The following is a 21,058-nucleotide window of genomic DNA, read 5'->3' as shown; positions in this document are numbered from 1 at the left end:
TCCGCCTCCACCCCGCACACCAGCCCTCTGCCCACCGACATGACCACACTCCCCACCACCCACACCACTGCCGGCCCCTCGCCTCCCGCCAGCACGCCCACCGGCTCCACCACGCAGCTCGCCACTCCCAGGGACACCGCGGCCCCGGCCACCTCCCTCACGGCCACTCGGCCCTCTGCCGCCGCCGCGCACACCACCGGGGCTGCTAGCACCCTCCTGGTGACCACACCCACGCCCACCGCACGGCCCAGCGCTCCGGCCCTCACCTCTTCCACCATCTACCCCGGCGGGAGCACCCTCACTTCCGCGTTCACCTCACCCCTCCCGGCCTCCGCCGCGCCGCACACATCCACGACTCTCCCTCCCTCCTCGGTCGGGACGGGAGCCCCCAGCTCCGCGCCCGCCACCACCGAGGCCACATCCGCCGGGCCCGCGGCTCCATCCACCACCGCCACCTCCGCCGTGGCCCTCGGCTCCACGCTCGCTCTGGCCAGCCCCTCAGCCACACCCACCCCCAGCCCCGCGGCCGCGCCCACGGCCGCGGCCACCCCCACCACCGGGATCATCTCCTCCGGCCCCACCACCCCCCGCACACACAGCACCTTCCCTGTCCAGGCCACCTCGGCCAGCACGCCGGCCGCCACCTCCATCTTCACCACTCCCCGCAGCACGGCGACTCCCTTCCGCTCCAGCGCCATTCCCGCCACATCGCTAGGCGCCTCCTCCCCGGCCCCCGGCAGCACCAGGGCCAGTACCACTCCGGCCGAGGGTGCCAGCCCACCTGCCCCGAGCGCCAGTGTGCCGCCCCCGCACCCCACCACCACGGGGACTCCTCCCAGTGACACCGCTAGCCAGCCTGTCGCCACGGGGGTGCCCTCTCCGCCGTCAGTCACATCCTCCGCCACGCCCAGCGGCACACTCTATGCTCCCGCGTCCACCACCTCCACTCCCGTGGCCACCAGTAGCCCCACCGCGTCCACGGGGGTGCCTCGCTCCCCTCCACCTGCCCCCGGCACAGAGCCCGCCTCCGCCTCCGCCTCCACCCCGCACACCAGCCCTCTGCCCACCGACATGACCACACTCCCCACCACCCACACCACTGCCGGCCCCTCGCCTCCCGCCAGCACGCCCACCGGCTCCACCACGCAGCTCGCCACTCCCAGGGACACCGCGGCCCCGGCCACCTCCCTCACGGCCACTCGGCCCTCTGCCGCCGCCGCGCACACCACCGGGGCTGCTAGCACCCTCCTGGTGACCACACCCACGCCCACCGCACGGCCCAGCGCTCCGGCCCTCACCTCTTCCACCATCTACCCCGGCGGGAGCACCCTCACTTCCGCGTTCACCTCACCCCTCCCGGCCTCCGCCGCGCCGCACACATCCACGACTCTCCCTCCCTCCTCGGTCGGGACGGGAGCCCCCAGCTCCGCGCCCGCCACCACCGAGGCCACATCCGCCGGGCCCGCGGCTCCATCCACCACCGCCACCTCCGCCGTGGCCCTCGGCTCCACGCTCGCTCTGGCCAGCCCCTCAGCCACACCCACCCCCAGCCCCGCGGCCGCGCCCACGGCCGCGGCCACCCCCACCACCGGGATCATCTCCTCCGGCCCCACCACCCCCCGCACACACAGCACCTTCCCTGTCCAGGCCACCTCGGCCAGCACGCCGGCCGCCACCTCCATCTTCACCACTCCCCGCAGCACGGCGACTCCCTTCCGCTCCAGCGCCATTCCCGCCACATCGCTAGGCGCCTCCTCCCCGGCCCCCGGCAGCACCAGGGCCAGTACCACTCCGGCCGAGGGTGCCAGCCCACCTGCCCCGAGCGCCAGTGTGCCGCCCCCGCACCCCACCACCACGGGGACTCCTCCCAGTGACACCGCTAGCCAGCCTGTCGCCACGGGGGTGCCCTCTCCGCCGTCAGTCACATCCTCCGCCACGCCCAGCGGCACACTCTATGCTCCCGCGTCCACCACCTCCACTCCCGTGGCCACCAGTAGCCCCACCGCGTCCACGGGGGTGCCTCGCTCCCCTCCACCTGCCCCCGGCACAGAGCCCGCCTCCGCCTCCGCCTCCACCCCGCACACCAGCCCTCTGCCCACCGACATGACCACACTCCCCACCACCCACACCACTGCCGGCCCCTCGCCTCCCGCCAGCACGCCCACCGGCTCCACCACGCAGCTCGCCACTCCCAGGGACACCGCGGCCCCGGCCACCTCCCTCACGGCCACTCGGCCCTCTGCCGCCGCCGCGCACACCACCGGGGCTGCTAGCACCCTCCTGGTGACCACACCCACGCCCACCGCACGGCCCAGCGCTCCGGCCCTCACCTCTTCCACCATCTACCCCGGCGGGAGCACCCTCACTTCCGCGTTCACCTCACCCCTCCCGGCCTCCGCCGCGCCGCACACATCCACGACTCTCCCTCCCTCCTCGGTCGGGACGGGAGCCCCCAGCTCCGCGCCCGCCACCACCGAGGCCACATCCGCCGGGCCCGCGGCTCCATCCACCACCGCCACCTCCGCCGTGGCCCTCGGCTCCACGCTCGCTCTGGCCAGCCCCTCAGCCACACCCACCCCCAGCCCCGCGGCCGCGCCCACGGCCGCGGCCACCCCCACCACCGGGATCATCTCCTCCGGCCCCACCACCCCCCGCACACACAGCACCTTCCCTGTCCAGGCCACCTCGGCCAGCACGCCGGCCGCCACCTCCATCTTCACCACTCCCCGCAGCACGGCGACTCCCTTCCGCTCCAGCGCCATTCCCGCCACATCGCTAGGCGCCTCCTCCCCGGCCCCCGGCAGCACCAGGGCCAGTACCACTCCGGCCGAGGGTGCCAGCCCACCTGCCCCGAGCGCCAGTGTGCCGCCCCCGCACCCCACCACCACGGGGACTCCTCCCAGTGACACCGCTAGCCAGCCTGTCGCCACGGGGGTGCCCTCTCCGCCGTCAGTCACATCCTCCGCCACGCCCAGCGGCACACTCTATGCTCCCGCGTCCACCACCTCCACTCCCGTGGCCACCAGTAGCCCCACCGCGTCCACGGGGGTGCCTCGCTCCCCTCCACCTGCCCCCGGCACAGAGCCCGCCTCCGCCTCCGCCTCCACCCCGCACACCAGCCCTCTGCCCACCGACATGACCACACTCCCCACCACCCACACCACTGCCGGCCCCTCGCCTCCCGCCAGCACGCCCACCGGCTCCACCACGCAGCTCGCCACTCCCAGGGACACCGCGGCCCCGGCCACCTCCCTCACGGCCACTCGGCCCTCTGCCGCCGCCGCGCACACCACCGGGGCTGCTAGCACCCTCCTGGTGACCACACCCACGCCCACCGCACGGCCCAGCGCTCCGGCCCTCACCTCTTCCACCATCTACCCCGGCGGGAGCACCCTCACTTCCGCGTTCACCTCACCCCTCCCGGCCTCCGCCGCGCCGCACACATCCACGACTCTCCCTCCCTCCTCGGTCGGGACGGGAGCCCCCAGCTCCGCGCCCGCCACCACCGAGGCCACATCCGCCGGGCCCGCGGCTCCATCCACCACCGCCACCTCCGCCGTGGCCCTCGGCTCCACGCTCGCTCTGGCCAGCCCCTCAGCCACACCCACCCCCAGCCCCGCGGCCGCGCCCACGGCCGCGGCCACCCCCACCACCGGGATCATCTCCTCCGGCCCCACCACCCCCCGCACACACAGCACCTTCCCTGTCCAGGCAACCTCGGCCAGCACGCCGGCCGCCACCTCCATCTTCACCACTCCCCGCAGCACGGCGACTCCCTTCCGCTCCAGCGCCATTCCCGCCACATCGCTAGGCGCCTCCTCCCCGGCCCCCGGCAGCACCAGGGCCAGTACCACTCCGGCCGAGGGTGCCAGCCCACCTGCCCCGAGCGCCAGTGTGCCGCCCCCGCACCCCACCACCACGGGGACTCCTCCCAGTGACACCGCTAGCCAGCCTGTCGCCACGGGGGTGCCCTCTCCGCCGTCAGTCACATCCTCCGCCACGCCCAGCGGCACACTCTATGCTCCCGCGTCCACCACCTCCACTCCCGTGGCCACCAGTAGCCCCACCGCGTCCACGGGGGTGCCTCGCTCCCCTCCACCTGCCCCCGGCACAGAGCCCGCCTCCGCCTCCGCCTCCACCCCGCACACCAGCCCTCTGCCCACCGACATGACCACACTCCCCACCACCCACACCACTGCCGGCCCCTCGCCTCCCGCCAGCACGCCCACCGGCTCCACCACGCAGCTCGCCACTCCCAGGGACACCGCGGCCCCGGCCACCTCCCTCACGGCCACTCGGCCCTCTGCCGCCGCCGCGCACACCACCGGGGCTGCTAGCACCCTCCTGGTGACCACACCCACGCCCACCGCACGGCCCAGCGCTCCGGCCCTCACCTCTTCCACCATCTACCCCGGCGGGAGCACCCTCACTTCCGCGTTCACCTCACCCCTCCCGGCCTCCGCCGCGCCGCACACATCCACGACTCTCCCTCCCTCCTCGGTCGGGACGGGAGCCCCCAGCTCCGCGCCCGCCACCACCGAGGCCACATCCGCCGGGCCCGCGGCTCCATCCACCACCGCCACCTCCGCCGTGGCCCTCGGCTCCACGCTCGCTCTGGCCAGCCCCTCAGCCACACCCACCCCCAGCCCCGCGGCCGCGCCCACGGCCGCGGCCACCCCCACCACCGGGATCATCTCCTCCGGCCCCACCACCCCCCGCACACACAGCACCTTCCCTGTCCAGGCCACCTCGGCCAGCACGCCGGCCGCCACCTCCATCTTCACCACTCCCCGCAGCACGGCGACTCCCTTCCGCTCCAGCGCCATTCCCGCCACATCGCTAGGCGCCTCCTCCCCGGCCCCCGGCAGCACCAGGGCCAGTACCACTCCGGCCGAGGGTGCCAGCCCACCTGCCCCGAGCGCCAGTGTGCCGCCCCCGCACCCCACCACCACGGGGACTCCTCCCAGTGACACCGCTAGCCAGCCTGTCGCCACGGGGGTGCCCTCTCCGCCGTCAGTCACATCCTCCGCCACGCCCAGCGGCACACTCTATGCTCCCGCGTCCACCACCTCCACTCCCGTGGCCACCAGTAGCCCCACCGCGTCCACGGGGGTGCCTCGCTCCCCTCCACCTGCCCCCGGCACAGAGCCCGCCTCCGCCTCCGCCTCCACCCCGCACACCAGCCCTCTGCCCACCGACATGACCACACTCCCCACCACCCACACCACTGCCGGCCCCTCGCCTCCCGCCAGCACGCCCACCGGCTCCACCACGCAGCTCGCCACTCCCAGGGACACCGCGGCCCCGGCCACCTCCCTCACGGCCACTCGGCCCTCTGCCGCCGCCGCGCACACCACCGGGGCTGCTAGCACCCTCCTGGTGACCACACCCACGCCCACCGCACGGCCCAGCGCTCCGGCCCTCACCTCTTCCACCATCTACCCCGGCGGGAGCACCCTCACTTCCGCGTTCACCTCACCCCTCCCGGCCTCCGCCGCGCCGCACACATCCACGACTCTCCCTCCCTCCTCGGTCGGGACGGGAGCCCCCAGCTCCGCGCCCGCCACCACCGAGGCCACATCCGCCGGGCCCGCGGCTCCATCCACCACCGCCACCTCCGCCGTGGCCCTCGGCTCCACGCTCGCTCTGGCCAGCCCCTCAGCCACACCCACCCCCAGCCCCGCGGCCGCGCCCACGGCCGCGGCCACCCCCACCACCGGGATCATCTCCTCCGGCCCCACCACCCCCCGCACACACAGCACCTTCCCTGTCCAGGCCACCTCGGCCAGCACGCCGGCCGCCACCTCCATCTTCACCACTCCCCGCAGCACGGCGACTCCCTTCCGCTCCAGCGCCATTCCCGCCACATCGCTAGGCGCCTCCTCCCCGGCCCCCGGCAGCACCAGGGCCAGTACCACTCCGGCCGAGGGTGCCAGCCCACCTGCCCCGAGCGCCAGTGTGCCGCCCCCGCACCCCACCACCACGGGGACTCCTCCCAGTGACACCGCTAGCCAGCCTGTCGCCACGGGGGTGCCCTCTCCGCCGTCAGTCACATCCTCCGCCACGCCCAGCGGCACACTCTATGCTCCCGCGTCCACCACCTCCACTCCCGTGGCCACCAGTAGCCCCACCGCGTCCACGGGGGTGCCTCGCTCCCCTCCACCTGCCCCCGGCACAGAGCCCGCCTCCGCCTCCGCCTCCACCCCGCACACCAGCCCTCTGCCCACCGACATGACCACACTCCCCACCACCCACACCACTGCCGGCCCCTCGCCTCCCGCCAGCACGCCCACCGGCTCCACCACGCAGCTCGCCACTCCCAGGGACACCGCGGCCCCGGCCACCTCCCTCACGGCCACTCGGCCCTCTGCCGCCGCCGCGCACACCACCGGGGCTGCTAGCACCCTCCTGGTGACCACACCCACGCCCACCGCACGGCCCAGCGCTCCGGCCCTCACCTCTTCCACCATCTACCCCGGCGGGAGCACCCTCACTTCCGCGTTCACCTCACCCCTCCCGGCCTCCGCCGCGCCGCACACATCCACGACTCTCCCTCCCTCCTCGGTCGGGACGGGAGCCCCCAGCTCCGCGCCCGCCACCACCGAGGCCACATCCGCCGGGCCCGCGGCTCCATCCACCACCGCCACCTCCGCCGTGGCCCTCGGCTCCACGCTCGCTCTGGCCAGCCCCTCAGCCACACCCACCCCCAGCCCCGCGGCCGCGCCCACGGCCGCGGCCACCCCCACCACCGGGATCATCTCCTCCGGCCCCACCACCCCCCGCACACACAGCACCTTCCCTGTCCAGGCCACCTCGGCCAGCACGCCGGCCGCCACCTCCATCTTCACCACTCCCCGCAGCACGGCGACTCCCTTCCGCTCCAGCGCCATTCCCGCCACATCGCTAGGCGCCTCCTCCCCGGCCCCCGGCAGCACCAGGGCCAGTACCACTCCGGCCGAGGGTGCCAGCCCACCTGCCCCGAGCGCCAGTGTGCCGCCCCCGCACCCCACCACCACGGGGACTCCTCCCAGTGACACCGCTAGCCAGCCTGTCGCCACGGGGGTGCCCTCTCCGCCGTCAGTCACATCCTCCGCCACGCCCAGCGGCACACTCTATGCTCCCGCGTCCACCACCTCCACTCCCGTGGCCACCAGTAGCCCCACCGCGTCCACGGGGGTGCCTCGCTCCCCTCCACCTGCCCCCGGCACAGAGCCCGCCTCCGCCTCCGCCTCCACCCCGCACACCAGCCCTCTGCCCACCGACATGACCACACTCCCCACCACCCACACCACTGCCGGCCCCTCGCCTCCCGCCAGCACGCCCACCGGCTCCACCACGCAGCTCGCCACTCCCAGGGACACCGCGGCCCCGGCCACCTCCCTCACGGCCACTCGGCCCTCTGCCGCCGCCGCGCACACCACCGGGGCTGCTAGCACCCTCCTGGTGACCACACCCACGCCCACCGCACGGCCCAGCGCTCCGGCCCTCACCTCTTCCACCATCTACCCCGGCGGGAGCACCCTCACTTCCGCGTTCACCTCACCCCTCCCGGCCTCCGCCGCGCCGCACACATCCACGACTCTCCCTCCCTCCTCGGTCGGGACGGGAGCCCCCAGCTCCGCGCCCGCCACCACCGAGGCCACATCCGCCGGGCCCGCGGCTCCATCCACCACCGCCACCTCCGCCGTGGCCCTCGGCTCCACGCTCGCTCTGGCCAGCCCCTCAGCCACACCCACCCCCAGCCCCGCGGCCGCGCCCACGGCCGCGGCCACCCCCACCACCGGGATCATCTCCTCCGGCCCCACCACCCCCCGCACACACAGCACCTTCCCTGTCCAGGCCACCTCGGCCAGCACGCCGGCCGCCACCTCCATCTTCACCACTCCCCGCAGCACGGCGACTCCCTTCCGCTCCAGCGCCATTCCCGCCACATCGCTAGGCGCCTCCTCCCCGGCCCCCGGCAGCACCAGGGCCAGTACCACTCCGGCCGAGGGTGCCAGCCCACCTGCCCCGAGCGCCAGTGTGCCGCCCCCGCACCCCACCACCACGGGGACTCCTCCCAGTGACACCGCTAGCCAGCCTGTCGCCACGGGGGTGCCCTCTCCGCCGTCAGTCACATCCTCCGCCACGCCCAGCGGCACACTCTATGCTCCCGCGTCCACCACCTCCACTCCCGTGGCCACCAGTAGCCCCACCGCGTCCACGGGGGTGCCTCGCTCCCCTCCACCTGCCCCCGGCACAGAGCCCGCCTCCGCCTCCGCCTCCACCCCGCACACCAGCCCTCTGCCCACCGACATGACCACACTCCCCACCACCCACACCACTGCCGGCCCCTCGCCTCCCGCCAGCACGCCCACCGGCTCCACCACGCAGCTCGCCACTCCCAGGGACACCGCGGCCCCGGCCACCTCCCTCACGGCCACTCGGCCCTCTGCCGCCGCCGCGCACACCACCGGGGCTGCTAGCACCCTCCTGGTGACCACACCCACGCCCACCGCACGGCCCAGCGCTCCGGCCCTCACCTCTTCCACCATCTACCCCGGCGGGAGCACCCTCACTTCCGCGTTCACCTCACCCCTCCCGGCCTCCGCCGCGCCGCACACATCCACGACTCTCCCTCCCTCCTCGGTCGGGACGGGAGCCCCCAGCTCCGCGCCCGCCACCACCGAGGCCACATCCGCCGGGCCCGCGGCTCCATCCACCACCGCCACCTCCGCCGTGGCCCTCGGCTCCACGCTCGCTCTGGCCAGCCCCTCAGCCACACCCACCCCCAGCCCCGCGGCCGCGCCCACGGCCGCGGCCACCCCCACCACCGGGATCATCTCCTCCGGCCCCACCACCCCCCGCACACACAGCACCTTCCCTGTCCAGGCCACCTCGGCCAGCACGCCGGCCGCCACCTCCATCTTCACCACTCCCCGCAGCACGGCGACTCCCTTCCGCTCCAGCGCCATTCCCGCCACATCGCTAGGCGCCTCCTCCCCGGCCCCCGGCAGCACCAGGGCCAGTACCACTCCGGCCGAGGGTGCCAGCCCACCTGCCCCGAGCGCCAGTGTGCCGCCCCCGCACCCCACCACCACGGGGACTCCTCCCAGTGACACCGCTAGCCAGCCTGTCGCCACGGGGGTGCCCTCTCCGCCGTCAGTCACATCCTCCGCCACGCCCAGCGGCACACTCTATGCTCCCGCGTCCACCACCTCCACTCCCGTGGCCACCAGTAGCCCCACCGCGTCCACGGGGGTGCCTCGCTCCCCTCCACCTGCCCCCGGCACAGAGCCCGCCTCCGCCTCCGCCTCCACCCCGCACACCAGCCCTCTGCCCACCGACATGACCACACTCCCCACCACCCACACCACTGCCGGCCCCTCGCCTCCCGCCAGCACGCCCACCGGCTCCACCACGCAGCTCGCCACTCCCAGGGACACCGCGGCCCCGGCCACCTCCCTCACGGCCACTCGGCCCTCTGCCGCCGCCGCGCACACCACCGGGGCTGCTAGCACCCTCCTGGTGACCACACCCACGCCCACCGCACGGCCCAGCGCTCCGGCCCTCACCTCTTCCACCATCTACCCCGGCGGGAGCACCCTCACTTCCGCATTCACCTCACCCCTCCCGGCCTCCGCCGCGCCGCACACATCCACGACTCTCCCTCCCTCCTCGGTCGGGACGGGAGCCCCCAGCTCCGCGCCCGCCACCACCGAGGCCACATCCGCCGGGCCCGCGGCTCCATCCACCACCGCCACCTCCGCCGTGGCCCTCGGCTCCACGCTCGCTCTGGCCAGCCCCTCAGCCACACCCACCCCCAGCCCCGCGGCCGCGCCCACGGCCGCGGCCACCCCCACCACCGGGATCATCTCCTCCGGCCCCACCACCCCCCGCACACACAGCACCTTCCCTGTCCAGGCAACCTCGGCCAGCACGCCGGCCGCCACCTCCATCTTCACCACTCCCCGCAGCACGGCGACTCCCTTCCGCTCCAGCGCCATTCCCGCCACATCGCTAGGCGCCTCCTCCCCGGCCCCCGGCAGCACCAGGGCCAGTACCACTCCGGCCGAGGGTGCCAGCCCACCTGCCCCGAGCGCCAGTGTGCCGCCCCCGCACCCCACCACCACGGGGACTCCTCCCAGTGACACCGCTAGCCAGCCTGTCGCCACGGGGGTGCCCTCTCCGCCGTCAGTCACATCCTCCGCCACGCCCAGCAGCACACTCTATGCTCCCGCGTCCACCACCTCCACTCCCGTGGCCACCAGTAGCCCCACCGCGTCCACGGGGGTGCCTCGCTCCCCTCCACCTGCCCCCGGCACAGAGCCCGCCTCCGCCTCCGCCTCCACCCCGCACACCAGCCCTCTGCCCACCGACATGACCACACTCCCCACCACCCACACCACTGCCGGCCCCTCGCCTCCCGCCAGCACGCCCACCGGCTCCACCACGCAGCTCGCCACTCCCAGGGACACCGCGGCCCCGGCCACCTCCCTCACGGCCACTCGGCCCTCTGCCGCCGCCGCGCACACCACCGGGGCTGCTAGCACCCTCCTGGTGACCACACCCACGCCCACCGCACGGCCCAGCGCTCCGGCCCTCACCTCTTCCACCATCTACCCCGGCGGGAGCACCCTCACTTCCGCGTTCACCTCACCCCTCCCGGCCTCCGCCGCGCCGCACACATCCACGACTCTCCCTCCCTCCTCGATCGGGACGGGAGCCCCCAGCTCCGCGCCCGCCACCACCGAGGCCACATCCGCCGGGCCCGCGGCTCCATCCACCACCGCCACCTCCGCCGTGGCCCTCGGCTCCACGCTCGCTCTGGCCAGCCCCTCAGCCACACCCACCCCCAGCCCCGCGGCCGCGCCCACGGCCGCGGCCACCCCCACCACCGGGATCATCTCCTCCGGCCCCACCACCCCCCGCACACACAGCACCTTCCCTGTCCAGGCCACCTCGGCCAGCACGCCGGCCGCCACCTCCATCTTCACCACTCCCCGCAGCACGGCGACTCCCTTCCGCTCCAGCGCCATTCCCGCCACATCGCTAGGCGCCTCCTCCCCGGCCCCCGGCAGCACCAGGGCCAGTACCACTCCGGCCGAGGGTGCCAGCCCACCTGCCCCGAGCGCCAGTGTGCCGCCCCCGCACCCCACCACCACGGGGACTCCTCCCAGTGACACCGCTAGCCAGCCTGTCGCCACGGGGGTGCCCTCTCCGCCGTCAGTCACATCCTCCGCCACGCCCAGCAGCACACTCTATGCTCCCGCGTCCACCACCTCCACTCCCGTGGCCACCAGTAGCCCCACCGCGTCCACGGGGGTGCCTCGCTCCCCTCCACCTGCCCCCGGCACAGAGCCCGCCTCCGCCTCCGCCTCCACCCCGCACACCAGCCCTCTGCCCACCGACATGACCACACTCCCCACCACGCACACCACTGCCGGCCCCTCGCCTCCCGCCAGCACGCCCACCGGCTCCACCACGCAGCTCGCCACTCCCAGGGACACCGCGGCCCCGGCCACCTCCCTCACGGCCACTCGGCCCTCTGCCGCCGCCGCGCACACCACCGGGGCTGCTAGCACCCTCCTGGTGACCACACCCACGCCCACCGCACGGCCCAGCGCTCCGGCCCTCACCTCTTCCACCATCTACCCCGGCGGGAGCACCCTCACTTCCGCGTTCACCTCACCCCTCCCGGCCTCCGCCGCGCCGCACACATCCACGACTCTCCCTCCCTCCTCGGTCGGGACGGGAGCCCCCAGCTCCGCGCCCGCCACCACCGAGGCCACATCCGCCGGGCCCGCGGCTCCATCCACCACCGCCACCTCCGCCGTGGCCCTCGGCTCCACGCTCGCTCTGGCCAGCCCCTCAGCCACACCCACCCCCAGCCCCGCGGCCGCGCCCACGGCCGCGGCCACCCCCACCACCGGGATCATCTCCTCCGGCCCCACCACCCCCCGCACACACAGCACCTTCCCTGTCCAGGCCACCTCGGCCAGCACGCCGGCCGCCACCTCCATCTTCACCACTCCCCGCAGCACGGCGACTCCCTTCCGCTCCAGCGCCATTCCCGCCACATCGCTAGGCGCCTCCTCCCCGGCCCCCGGCAGCACCAGGGCCAGTACCACTCCGGCCGAGGGTGCCAGCCCACCTGCCCCGAGCGCCAGTGTGCCGCCCCCGCACCCCACCACCACGGGGACTCCTCCCAGTGACACCGCTAGCCAGCCTGTCGCCACGGGGGTGCCCTCTCCGCCGTCAGTCACATCCTCCGCCACGCCCAGCGGCACACTCTATGCTCCCGCGTCCACCACCTCCACTCCCGTGGCCACCAGTAGCCCCACCGCGTCCACGGGGGTGCCTCGCTCCCCTCCACCTGCCCCCGGCACAGAGCCCGCCTCCGCCTCCGCCTCCACCCCGCACACCAGCCCTCTGCCCACCGACATGACCACACTCCCCACCACCCACACCACTGCCGGCCCCTCGCCTCCCGCCAGCACGCCCACCGGCTCCACCACGCAGCTCGCCACTCCCAGGGACACCGCGGCCCCGGCCACCTCCCTCACGGCCACTCGGCCCTCTGCCGCCGCCGCGCACACCACCGGGGCTGCTAGCACCCTCCTGGTGACCACACCCACGCCCACCGCACGGCCCAGCGCTCCGGCCCTCACCTCTTCCACCATCTACCCCGGCGGGAGCACCCTCACTTCCGCGTTCACCTCACCCCTCCCGGCCTCCGCCGCGCCGCACACATCCACGACTCTCCCTCCCTCCTCGGTCGGGACGGGAGCCCCCAGCTCCGCGCCCGCCACCACCGAGGCCACATCCGCCGGGCCCGCGGCTCCATCCACCACCGCCACCTCCGCCGTGGCCCTCGGCTCCACGCTCGCTCTGGCCAGCCCCTCAGCCACACCCACCCCCAGCCCCGCGGCCGCGCCCACGGCCGCGGCCACCCCCACCACCGGGATCATCTCCTCCGGCCCCACCACCCCCCGCACACACAGCACCTTCCCTGTCCAGGCCACCTCGGCCAGCACGCCGGCCGCCACCTCCATCTTCACCACTCCCCGCAGCACGGCGACTCCCTTCCGCTCCAGCGCCATTCCCGCCACATCGCTAGGCGCCTCCTCCCCGGCCCCCGGCAGCACCAGGGCCAGTACCACTCCGGCCGAGGGTGCCAGCCCACCTGCCCCGAGCGCCAGTGTGCCGCCCCCGCACCCCACCACCACGGGGACTCCTCCCAGTGACACCGCTAGCCAGCCTGTCGCCACGGGGGTGCCCTCTCCGCCGTCAGTCACATCCTCCGCCACGCCCAGCGGCACACTCTATGCTCCCGCGTCCACCACCTCCACTCCCGTGGCCACCAGTAGCCCCACCGCGTCCACGGGGGTGCCTCGCTCCCCTCCACCTGCCCCCGGCACAGAGCCCGCCTCCGCCTCCGCCTCCACCCCGCACACCAGCCCTCTGCCCACCGACATGACCACACTCCCCACCACCCACACCACTGCCGGCCCCTCGCCTCCCGCCAGCACGCCCACCGGCTCCACCACGCAGCTCGCCACTCCCAGGGACACCGCGGCCCCGGCCACCTCCCTCACGGCCACTCGGCCCTCTGCCGCCGCCGCGCACACCACCGGGGCTGCTAGCACCCTCCTGGTGACCACACCCACGCCCACCGCACGGCCCAGCGCTCCGGCCCTCACCTCTTCCACCATCTACCCCGGCGGGAGCACCCTCACTTCCGCGTTCACCTCACCCCTCCCGGCCTCCGCCGCGCCGCACACATCCACGACTCTCCCTCCCTCCTCGGTCGGGACGGGAGCCCCCAGCTCCGCGCCCGCCACCACCGAGGCCACATCCGCCGGGCCCGCGGCTCCATCCACCACCGCCACCTCCGCCGTGGCCCTCGGCTCCACGCTCGCTCTGGCCAGCCCCTCAGCCACACCCACCCCCAGCCCCGCGGCCGCGCCCACGGCCGCGGCCACCCCCACCACCGGGATCATCTCCTCCGGCCCCACCACCCCCCGCACACACAGCACCTTCCCTGTCCAGGCCACCTCGGCCAGCACGCCGGCCGCCACCTCCATCTTCACCACTCCCCGCAGCACGGCGACTCCCTTCCGCTCCAGCGCCATTCCCGCCACATCGCTAGGCGCCTCCTCCCCGGCCCCCGGCAGCACCAGGGCCAGTACCACTCCGGCCGAGGGTGCCAGCCCACCTGCCCCGAGCGCCAGTGTGCCGCCCCCGCACCCCACCACCACGGGGACTCCTCCCAGTGACACCGCTAGCCAGCCTGTCGCCACGGGGGTGCCCTCTCCGCCGTCAGTCACATCCTCCGCCACGCCCAGCGGCACACTCTATGCTCCCGCGTCCACCACCTCCACTCCCGTGGCCACCAGTAGCCCCACCGCGTCCACGGGGGTGCCTCGCTCCCTCCACCTGCCCCCGGCACAGAGCCCGCCTCCGCCTCCGCCTCCACCCCGCACACCAGCCCTCTGCCCACCGACATGACCACACTCCCCACCACGCACACCACTGCCGGCCCCTCGCCTCCCGCCAGCACGCCCACCGGCTCCACCACGCAGCTCGCCACTCCCAGGGACACCGCGGCCCCGGCCACCTCCCTCACGGCCACTCGGCCCTCTGCCGCCGCCGCGCACACCACCGGGGCTGCTAGCACCCTCCTGGTGACCACACCCACGCCCACCGCACGGCCCAGCGCTCCGGCCCTCACCTCTTCCACCATCTACCCCGGCGGGAGCACCCTCACTTCCGCGTTCACCTCACCCCTCCCGGCCTCCGCCGCGCCGCACACATCCACGACTCTCCCTCCCTCCTCGGTCGGGACGGGAGCCCCCAGCTCCGCGCCCGCCACCACCGAGGCCACATCCGCCGGGCCCGCGGCTCCATCCACCACCGCCACCTCCGCCGTGGCCCTCGGCTCCACGCTCGCTCTGGCCAGCCCCTCAGCCACACCCACCCCCAGCCCCGCGGCCGCGCCCACGGCCGCGGCCACCCCCACCACCGGGATCATCTCCTCCGGCCCCACCACCCCCCGCACACACAGCACCTTCCCTGTCCAGGCCACCTCGGCCAGCACGCCGGCCGCCACCTCCATCTTCACCACTCCCCGCAGCACGGCGACTCCCTTCCGCTCCAGCGCCATTCCCGCCACATCGCTAGGCGCCTCCTCCCCGGCCCCCGGCAGCACCAGGGCCAGTACCACTCCGGCCGAGGGTGCCAGCCCACCTGCCCCGAGCGCCAGTGTGCCGCCCCCGCACCCCACCACCACGGGGACTCCTCCCAGTGACACCGCTAGCCAGCCTGTCGCCACGGGGGTGCCCTCTCCGCCGTCAGTCACATCCTCCGCCACGCCCAGCGGCACACTCTATGCTCCCGCGTCCACCACCTCCACTCCCGTGGCCACCAGTAGCCCCACCGCGTCCACGGGGGTGCCTCGCTCCCCTCCACCTGCCCCCGGCACAGAGCCCGCCTCCGCCTCCGCCTCCACCCCGCACACCAGCCCTCTGCCCACCGACATGACCACACTCCCCACCACCCACACCACTGCCGGCCCCTCGCCTCCCGCCAGCACGCCCACCGGCTCCACCACGCAGCTCGCCACTCCCAGGGACACCGCGGCCCCGGCCACCTCCCTCACGGCCACTCGGCCCTCTGCCGCCGCCGCGCACACCACCGGGGCTGCTAGCACCCTCCTGGTGACCACACCCACGCCCACCGCACGGCCCAGCGCTCCGGCCCTCACCTCTTCCACCATCTACCCCGGCGGGAGCACCCTCACTTCCGCGTTCACCTCACCCCTCCCGGCCTCCGCCGCGCCGCACACATCCACGACTCTCCCTCCCTCCTCGGTCGGGACGGGAGCCCCCAGCTCCGCGCCCGCCACCACCGAGGCCACATCCGCCGGGCCCGCGGCTCCATCCACCACCGCCACCTCCGCCGTGGCCCTCGGCTCCACGCTCGCTCTGGCCAGCCCCTCAGCCACACCCACCCCCAGCCCCGCGGCCGCGCCCACGGCCGCGGCCACCCCCACCACCGGGATCATCTCCTCCGGCCCCACCACCCCCCGCACACACAGCACCTTCCCTGTCCAGGCAACCTCGGCCAGCACGCCGGCCGCCACCTCCATCTTCACCACTCCCCGCAGCACGGCGACTCCCTTCCGCTCCAGCGCCATTCCCGCCACATCGCTAGGCGCCTCCTCCCCGGCCCCCGGCAGCACCAGGGCCAGTACCACTCCGGCCGAGGGTGCCAGCCCACCTGCCCCGAGCGCCAGTGTGCCGCCCCCGCACCCCACCACCACGGGGACTCCTCCCAGTGACACCGCTAGCCAGCCTGTCGCCACGGGGGTGCCCTCTCCGCCGTCAGTCACATCCTCCGCCACGCCCAGCGGCACACTCTATGCTCCCGCGTCCACCACCTCCACTCCCGTGGCCACCAGTAGCCCCACCGCGTCCACGGGGGTGCCTCGCTCCCCTCCACCTGCCCCCGGCACAGAGCCCGCCTCCGCCTCCGCCTCCACCCCGCACACCAGCCCTCTGCCCACCGACATGACCACACTCCCCACCACCCACACCACTGCCGGCCCCTCGCCTCCCGCCAGCACGCCCACCGGCTCCACCACGCAGCTCGCCACTCCCAGGGACACCGCGGCCCCGGCCACCTCCCTCACGGCCACTCGGCCCTCTGCCGCCGCCGCGCACACCACCGGGGCTGCTAGCACCCTCCTGGTGACCACACCCACGCCCACCGCACGGCCCAGCGCTCCGGCCCTCACCTCTTCCACCATCTACCCCGGCGGGAGCACCCTCACTTCCGCGTTCACCTCACCCCTCCCGGCCTCCGCCGCGCCGCACACATCCACGACTCTCCCTCCCTCCTCGGTCGGGACGGGAGCCCCCAGCTCCGCGCCCGCCACCACCGAGGCCACATCCGCCGGGCCCGCGGCTCCATCCACCACCGCCACCTCCGCCGTGGCCCTCGGCTCCACGCTCGCTCTGGCCAGCCCCTCAGCCACACCCACCCCCAGCCCCGCGGCCGCGCCCACGGCCGCGGCCACCCCCACCACCGGGATCATCTCCTCCGGCCCCACCACCCCCCGCACACACAGCACCTTCCCTGTCCAGGCCACCTCGGCCAGCACGCCGGCCGCCACCTCCATCTTCACCACTCCCCGCAGCACGGCGACTCCCTTCCGCTCCAGCGCCATTCCCGCCACATCGCTAGGCGCCTCCTCCCCGGCCCCCGGCAGCACCAGGGCCAGTACCACTCCGGCCGAGGGTGCCAGCCCACCTGCCCCGAGCGCCAGTGTGCCGCCCCCGCACCCCACCACCACGGGGACTCCTCCCAGTGACACCGCTAGCCAGCCTGTCGCCACGGGGGTGCCCTCTCCGCCGTCAGTCACATCCTCCGCCACGCCCAGCGGCACACTCTATGCTCCCGCGTCCACCACCTCCACTCCCGTGGCCACCAGTAGCCCCACCGCGTCCACGGGGGTGCCTCGCTCCCCTCCACCTGCCCCCGGCACAGAGCCCGCCTCCGCCTCCGCCTCCACCCCGCACACCAGCCCTCTGCCCACCGACATGACCACACTCCCCACCACCCACACCACTGCCGGCCCCTCGCCTCCCGCCAGCACGCCCACCGGCTCCACCACGCAGCTCGCCACTCCCAGGGACACCGCGGCCCCGGCCACCTCCCTCACGGCCACTCGGCCCTCTGCCGCCGCCGCGCACACCACCGGGGCTGCTAGCACCCTCCTGGTGACCACACCCACGCCCACCGCACGGCCCAGCGCTCCGGCCCTCACCTCTTCCACCATCTACCCCGGCGGGAGCACCCTCACTTCCGCGTTCACCTCACCCCTCCCGGCCTCCGCCGCGCCGCACACATCCACGACTCTCCCTCCCTCCTCGGTCGGGACGGGAGCCCCCAGCTCCGCGCCCGCCACCACCGAGGCCACATCCGCCGGGCCCGCGGCTCCATCCACCACCGCCACCTCCGCCGTGGCCCTCGGCTCCACGCTCGCTCTGGCCAGCCCCTCAGCCACACCCACCCCCAGCCCCGCGGCCGCGCCCACGGCCGCGGCCACCCCCACCACCGGGATCATCTCCTCCGGCCCCACCACCCCCCGCACACACAGCACCTTCCCTGTCCAGGCCACCTCGGCCAGCACGCCGGCCGCCACCTCCATCTTCACCACTCCCCGCAGCACGGCGACTCCCTTCCGCTCCAGCGCCATTCCCGCCACATCGCTAGGCGCCTCCTCCCCGGCCCCCGGCAGCACCAGGGCCAGTACCACTCCGGCCGAGGGTGCCAGCCCACCTGCCCCGAGCGCCAGTGTGCCGCCCCCGCACCCCACCACCACGGGGACTCCTCCCAGTGACACCGCTAGCCAGCCTGTCGCCACGGGGGTGCCCTCTCCGCCGTCAGTCACATCCTCCGCCACGCCCAGCGGCACACTCTATGCTCCCGCGTCCACCACCTCCACTCCCGTGGCCACCAGTAGCCCCACCGCGTCCACGGGGGTGCCTCGCTCCCCTCCACCTGCCCCCGGCACAGAGCCCGCCTCCGCCTCCGCCTCCACCCCGCACACCAGCCCTCTGCCCACCGACATGACCACACTCCCCACCACCCACACCACTGCCGGCCCCTCGCCTCCCGCCAGCACGCCCACCGGCTCCACCACGCAGCTCGCCACTCCCAGGGACACCGCGGCCCCGGCCACCTCCCTCACGGCCACTCGGCCCTCTGCCGCCGCCGCGCACACCACCGGGGCTGCTAGCACCCTCCTGGTGACCACACCCACGCCCACCGCACGGCCCAGCGCTCCGGCCCTCACCTCTTCCACCATCTACCCCGGCGGGAGCACCCTCACTTCCGCGTTCACCTCACCCCTCCCGGCCTCCGCCGCGCCGCACACATCCACGACTCTCCCTCCCTCCTCGGTCGGGACGGGAGCCCCCAGCTCCGCGCCCGCCACCACCGAGGCCACATCCGCCGGGCCCGCGGCTCCATCCACCACCGCCACCTCCGCCGTGGCCCTCGGCTCCACGCTCGCTCTGGCCAGCCCCTCAGCCACACCCACCCCCAGCCCCGCGGCCGCGCCCACGGCCGCGGCCACCCCCACCACCGGGATCATCTCCTCCGGCCCCACCACCCCCCGCACACACAGCACCTTCCCTGTCCAGGCCACCTCGGCCAGCACGCCGGCCGCCACCTCCATCTTCACCACTCCCCGCAGCACGGCGACTCCCTTCCGCTCCAGCGCCATTCCCGCCACATCGCTAGGCGCCTCCTCCCCGGCCCCCGGCAGCACCAGGGCCAGTACCACTCCGGCCGAGGGTGCCAGCCCACCTGCCCCGAGCGCCAGTGTGCCGCCCCCGCACCCCACCACCACGGGGACTCCTCCCAGTGACACCGCTAGCCAGCCTGTCGCCACGGGGGTGCCCTCTCCGCCGTCAGTCACATCCTCCGCCACGCCCAGCGGCACACTCTATGCTCCCGCGTCCACCACCTCCACTCCCGTGGCCACCAGTAGCCCCACCGCGTCCACGGGGGTGCCTCGCTCCCCTCCACCTGCCCCCGGCACAGAGCCCGCCTCCGCCTCCGCCTCCACCCCGCACACCAGCCCTCTGCCCACCGACATGACCACACTCCCCACCACCCACACCACTGCCGGCCCCTCGCCTCCCGCCAGCACGCCCACCGGCTCCACCACGCAGCTCGCCACTCCCAGGGACACCGCGGCCCCGGCCACCTCCCTCACGGCCACTCGGCCCTCTGCCGCCGCCGCGCACACCACCGGGGCTGCTAGCACCCTCCTGGTGACCACACCCACGCCCACCGCACGGCCCAGCGCTCCGGCCCTCACCTCTTCCACCATCTACCCCGGCGGGAGCACCCTCACTTCCGCGTTCACCTCACCCCTCCCGGCCTCCGCCGCGCCGCACACATCCACGACTCTCCCTCCCTCCTCGGTCGGGACGGGAGCCCCCAGCTCCGCGCCCGCCACCACCGAGGCCACATCCGCCGGGCCCGCGGCTCCATCCACCACCGCCACCTCCGCCGTGGCCCTCGGCTCCACGCTCGCTCTGGCCAGCCCCTCAGCCACACCCACCCCCAGCCCCGCGGCCGCGCCCACGGCCGCGGCCACCCCCACCACCGGGATCATCTCCTCCGGCCCCACCACCCCCCGCACACACAGCACCTTCCCTGTCCAGGCCACCTCGGCCAGCACGCCGGCCGCCACCTCCATCTTCACCACTCCCCGCAGCACCGCGACTCCCTTCCGCTCCAGCGCCATTCCCGCCACATCGCTAGGCGCCTCCTCCCCGGCCCCCGGCAGCACCAGGGCCAGTACCACTCCGGCCGAGGGTGCCAGCCCACCTGCCCCGAGCGCCAGTGTGCCGCCCCCGCACCCCACCACCACGGGGACTCCTCCCAGTGACACCGCTAGCCAGCCTGTCGCCACGGGGGTGCCCTCTCCGCCGTCAGTCACATCCTCCGCCACGCCCAGCGGCACACTCTATGCTCCCGCGTCCACCACCTCCACTCCCGTGGCCACCAGTAGCCCCACCGCGTCCACGGGGGTGCCTCGCTCCCCTCCACCTGCCCCCGGCACAGAGCCCGCCTCCGCCTCCGCCTCCACCCCGCACACCAGCCCTCTGCCCACCGACATGACCACACTCCCCACCACCCACACCACTGCCGGCCCCTCGCCTCCCGCCAGCACGCCCACCGGCTCCACCACGCAGCTCGCCACTCCCAGGGACACCGCGGCCCCGGCCACCTCCCTCACGGCCACTCGGCCCTCTGCCGCCGCCGCGCACACCACCGGGGCTGCTAGCACCCTCCTGGTGACCACACCCACGCCCACCGCACGGCCCAGCGCTCCGGCCCTCACCTCTTCCACCATCTACCCCGGCGGGAGCACCCTCACTTCCGCGTTCACCTCACCCCTCCCGGCCTCCGCCGCGCCGCACACATCCACGACTCTCCCTCCCTCCTCGGTCGGGACGGGAGCCCCCAGCTCCGCGCCCGCCACCACCGAGGCCAC

General features: G+C 74.9%; 2 protein-coding genes across 2 annotated transcripts in view; both read left to right on the top strand.

The window, feature by feature from the left end:
* Positions 1-14,489, top strand: part of LOC133238303 (mucin-2-like) — a gene marked incomplete at its 3' end in the record, with an annotated part of 32,290 nt that extends 17,801 nt beyond the window's left edge. The window contains exons 4-11 of the mRNA XM_061401232.1: positions 2,065-2,196; positions 2,701-3,228; positions 6,187-6,324; positions 8,239-8,388; positions 9,289-9,420; positions 11,350-11,394; positions 12,379-12,516; positions 14,445-14,489. Of these exons, the coding sequence (XP_061257216.1) occupies positions 2,065-2,196; positions 2,701-3,228; positions 6,187-6,324; positions 8,239-8,388; positions 9,289-9,420; positions 11,350-11,394; positions 12,379-12,516; positions 14,445-14,489 (1,308 nt within the window). The remainder of the gene's footprint in view (positions 1-2,064; positions 2,197-2,700; positions 3,229-6,186; positions 6,325-8,238; positions 8,389-9,288; positions 9,421-11,349; positions 11,395-12,378; positions 12,517-14,444) is intronic.
* A 2,944-nt stretch (positions 14,490-17,433) lies between these two features.
* LOC133238302 (mucin-2-like) lies at positions 17,434-20,322 on the top strand. Its single transcript, XM_061401231.1, has 3 exons — positions 17,434-17,443; positions 18,178-18,708; positions 20,276-20,322. Exons 1-3 carry the CDS (start codon positions 17,434-17,436, stop codon positions 20,320-20,322), a joined length of 588 nt encoding a protein of 195 aa, XP_061257215.1.
* The last annotated feature ends 736 nt before the right edge of the window (positions 20,323-21,058 follow it).

The sequence above is a fragment of the Bos javanicus genome, chromosome 25 (genome assembly GCF_032452875.1).
Source record: "Bos javanicus breed banteng chromosome 25, ARS-OSU_banteng_1.0, whole genome shotgun sequence".
Taxonomy (NCBI): domain Eukaryota; kingdom Metazoa; phylum Chordata; class Mammalia; order Artiodactyla; family Bovidae; genus Bos; species Bos javanicus.
The sequence above is the reverse complement of the archived record's forward strand: the minus strand, read 5'-3'. Positions and strand labels throughout refer to the sequence as shown.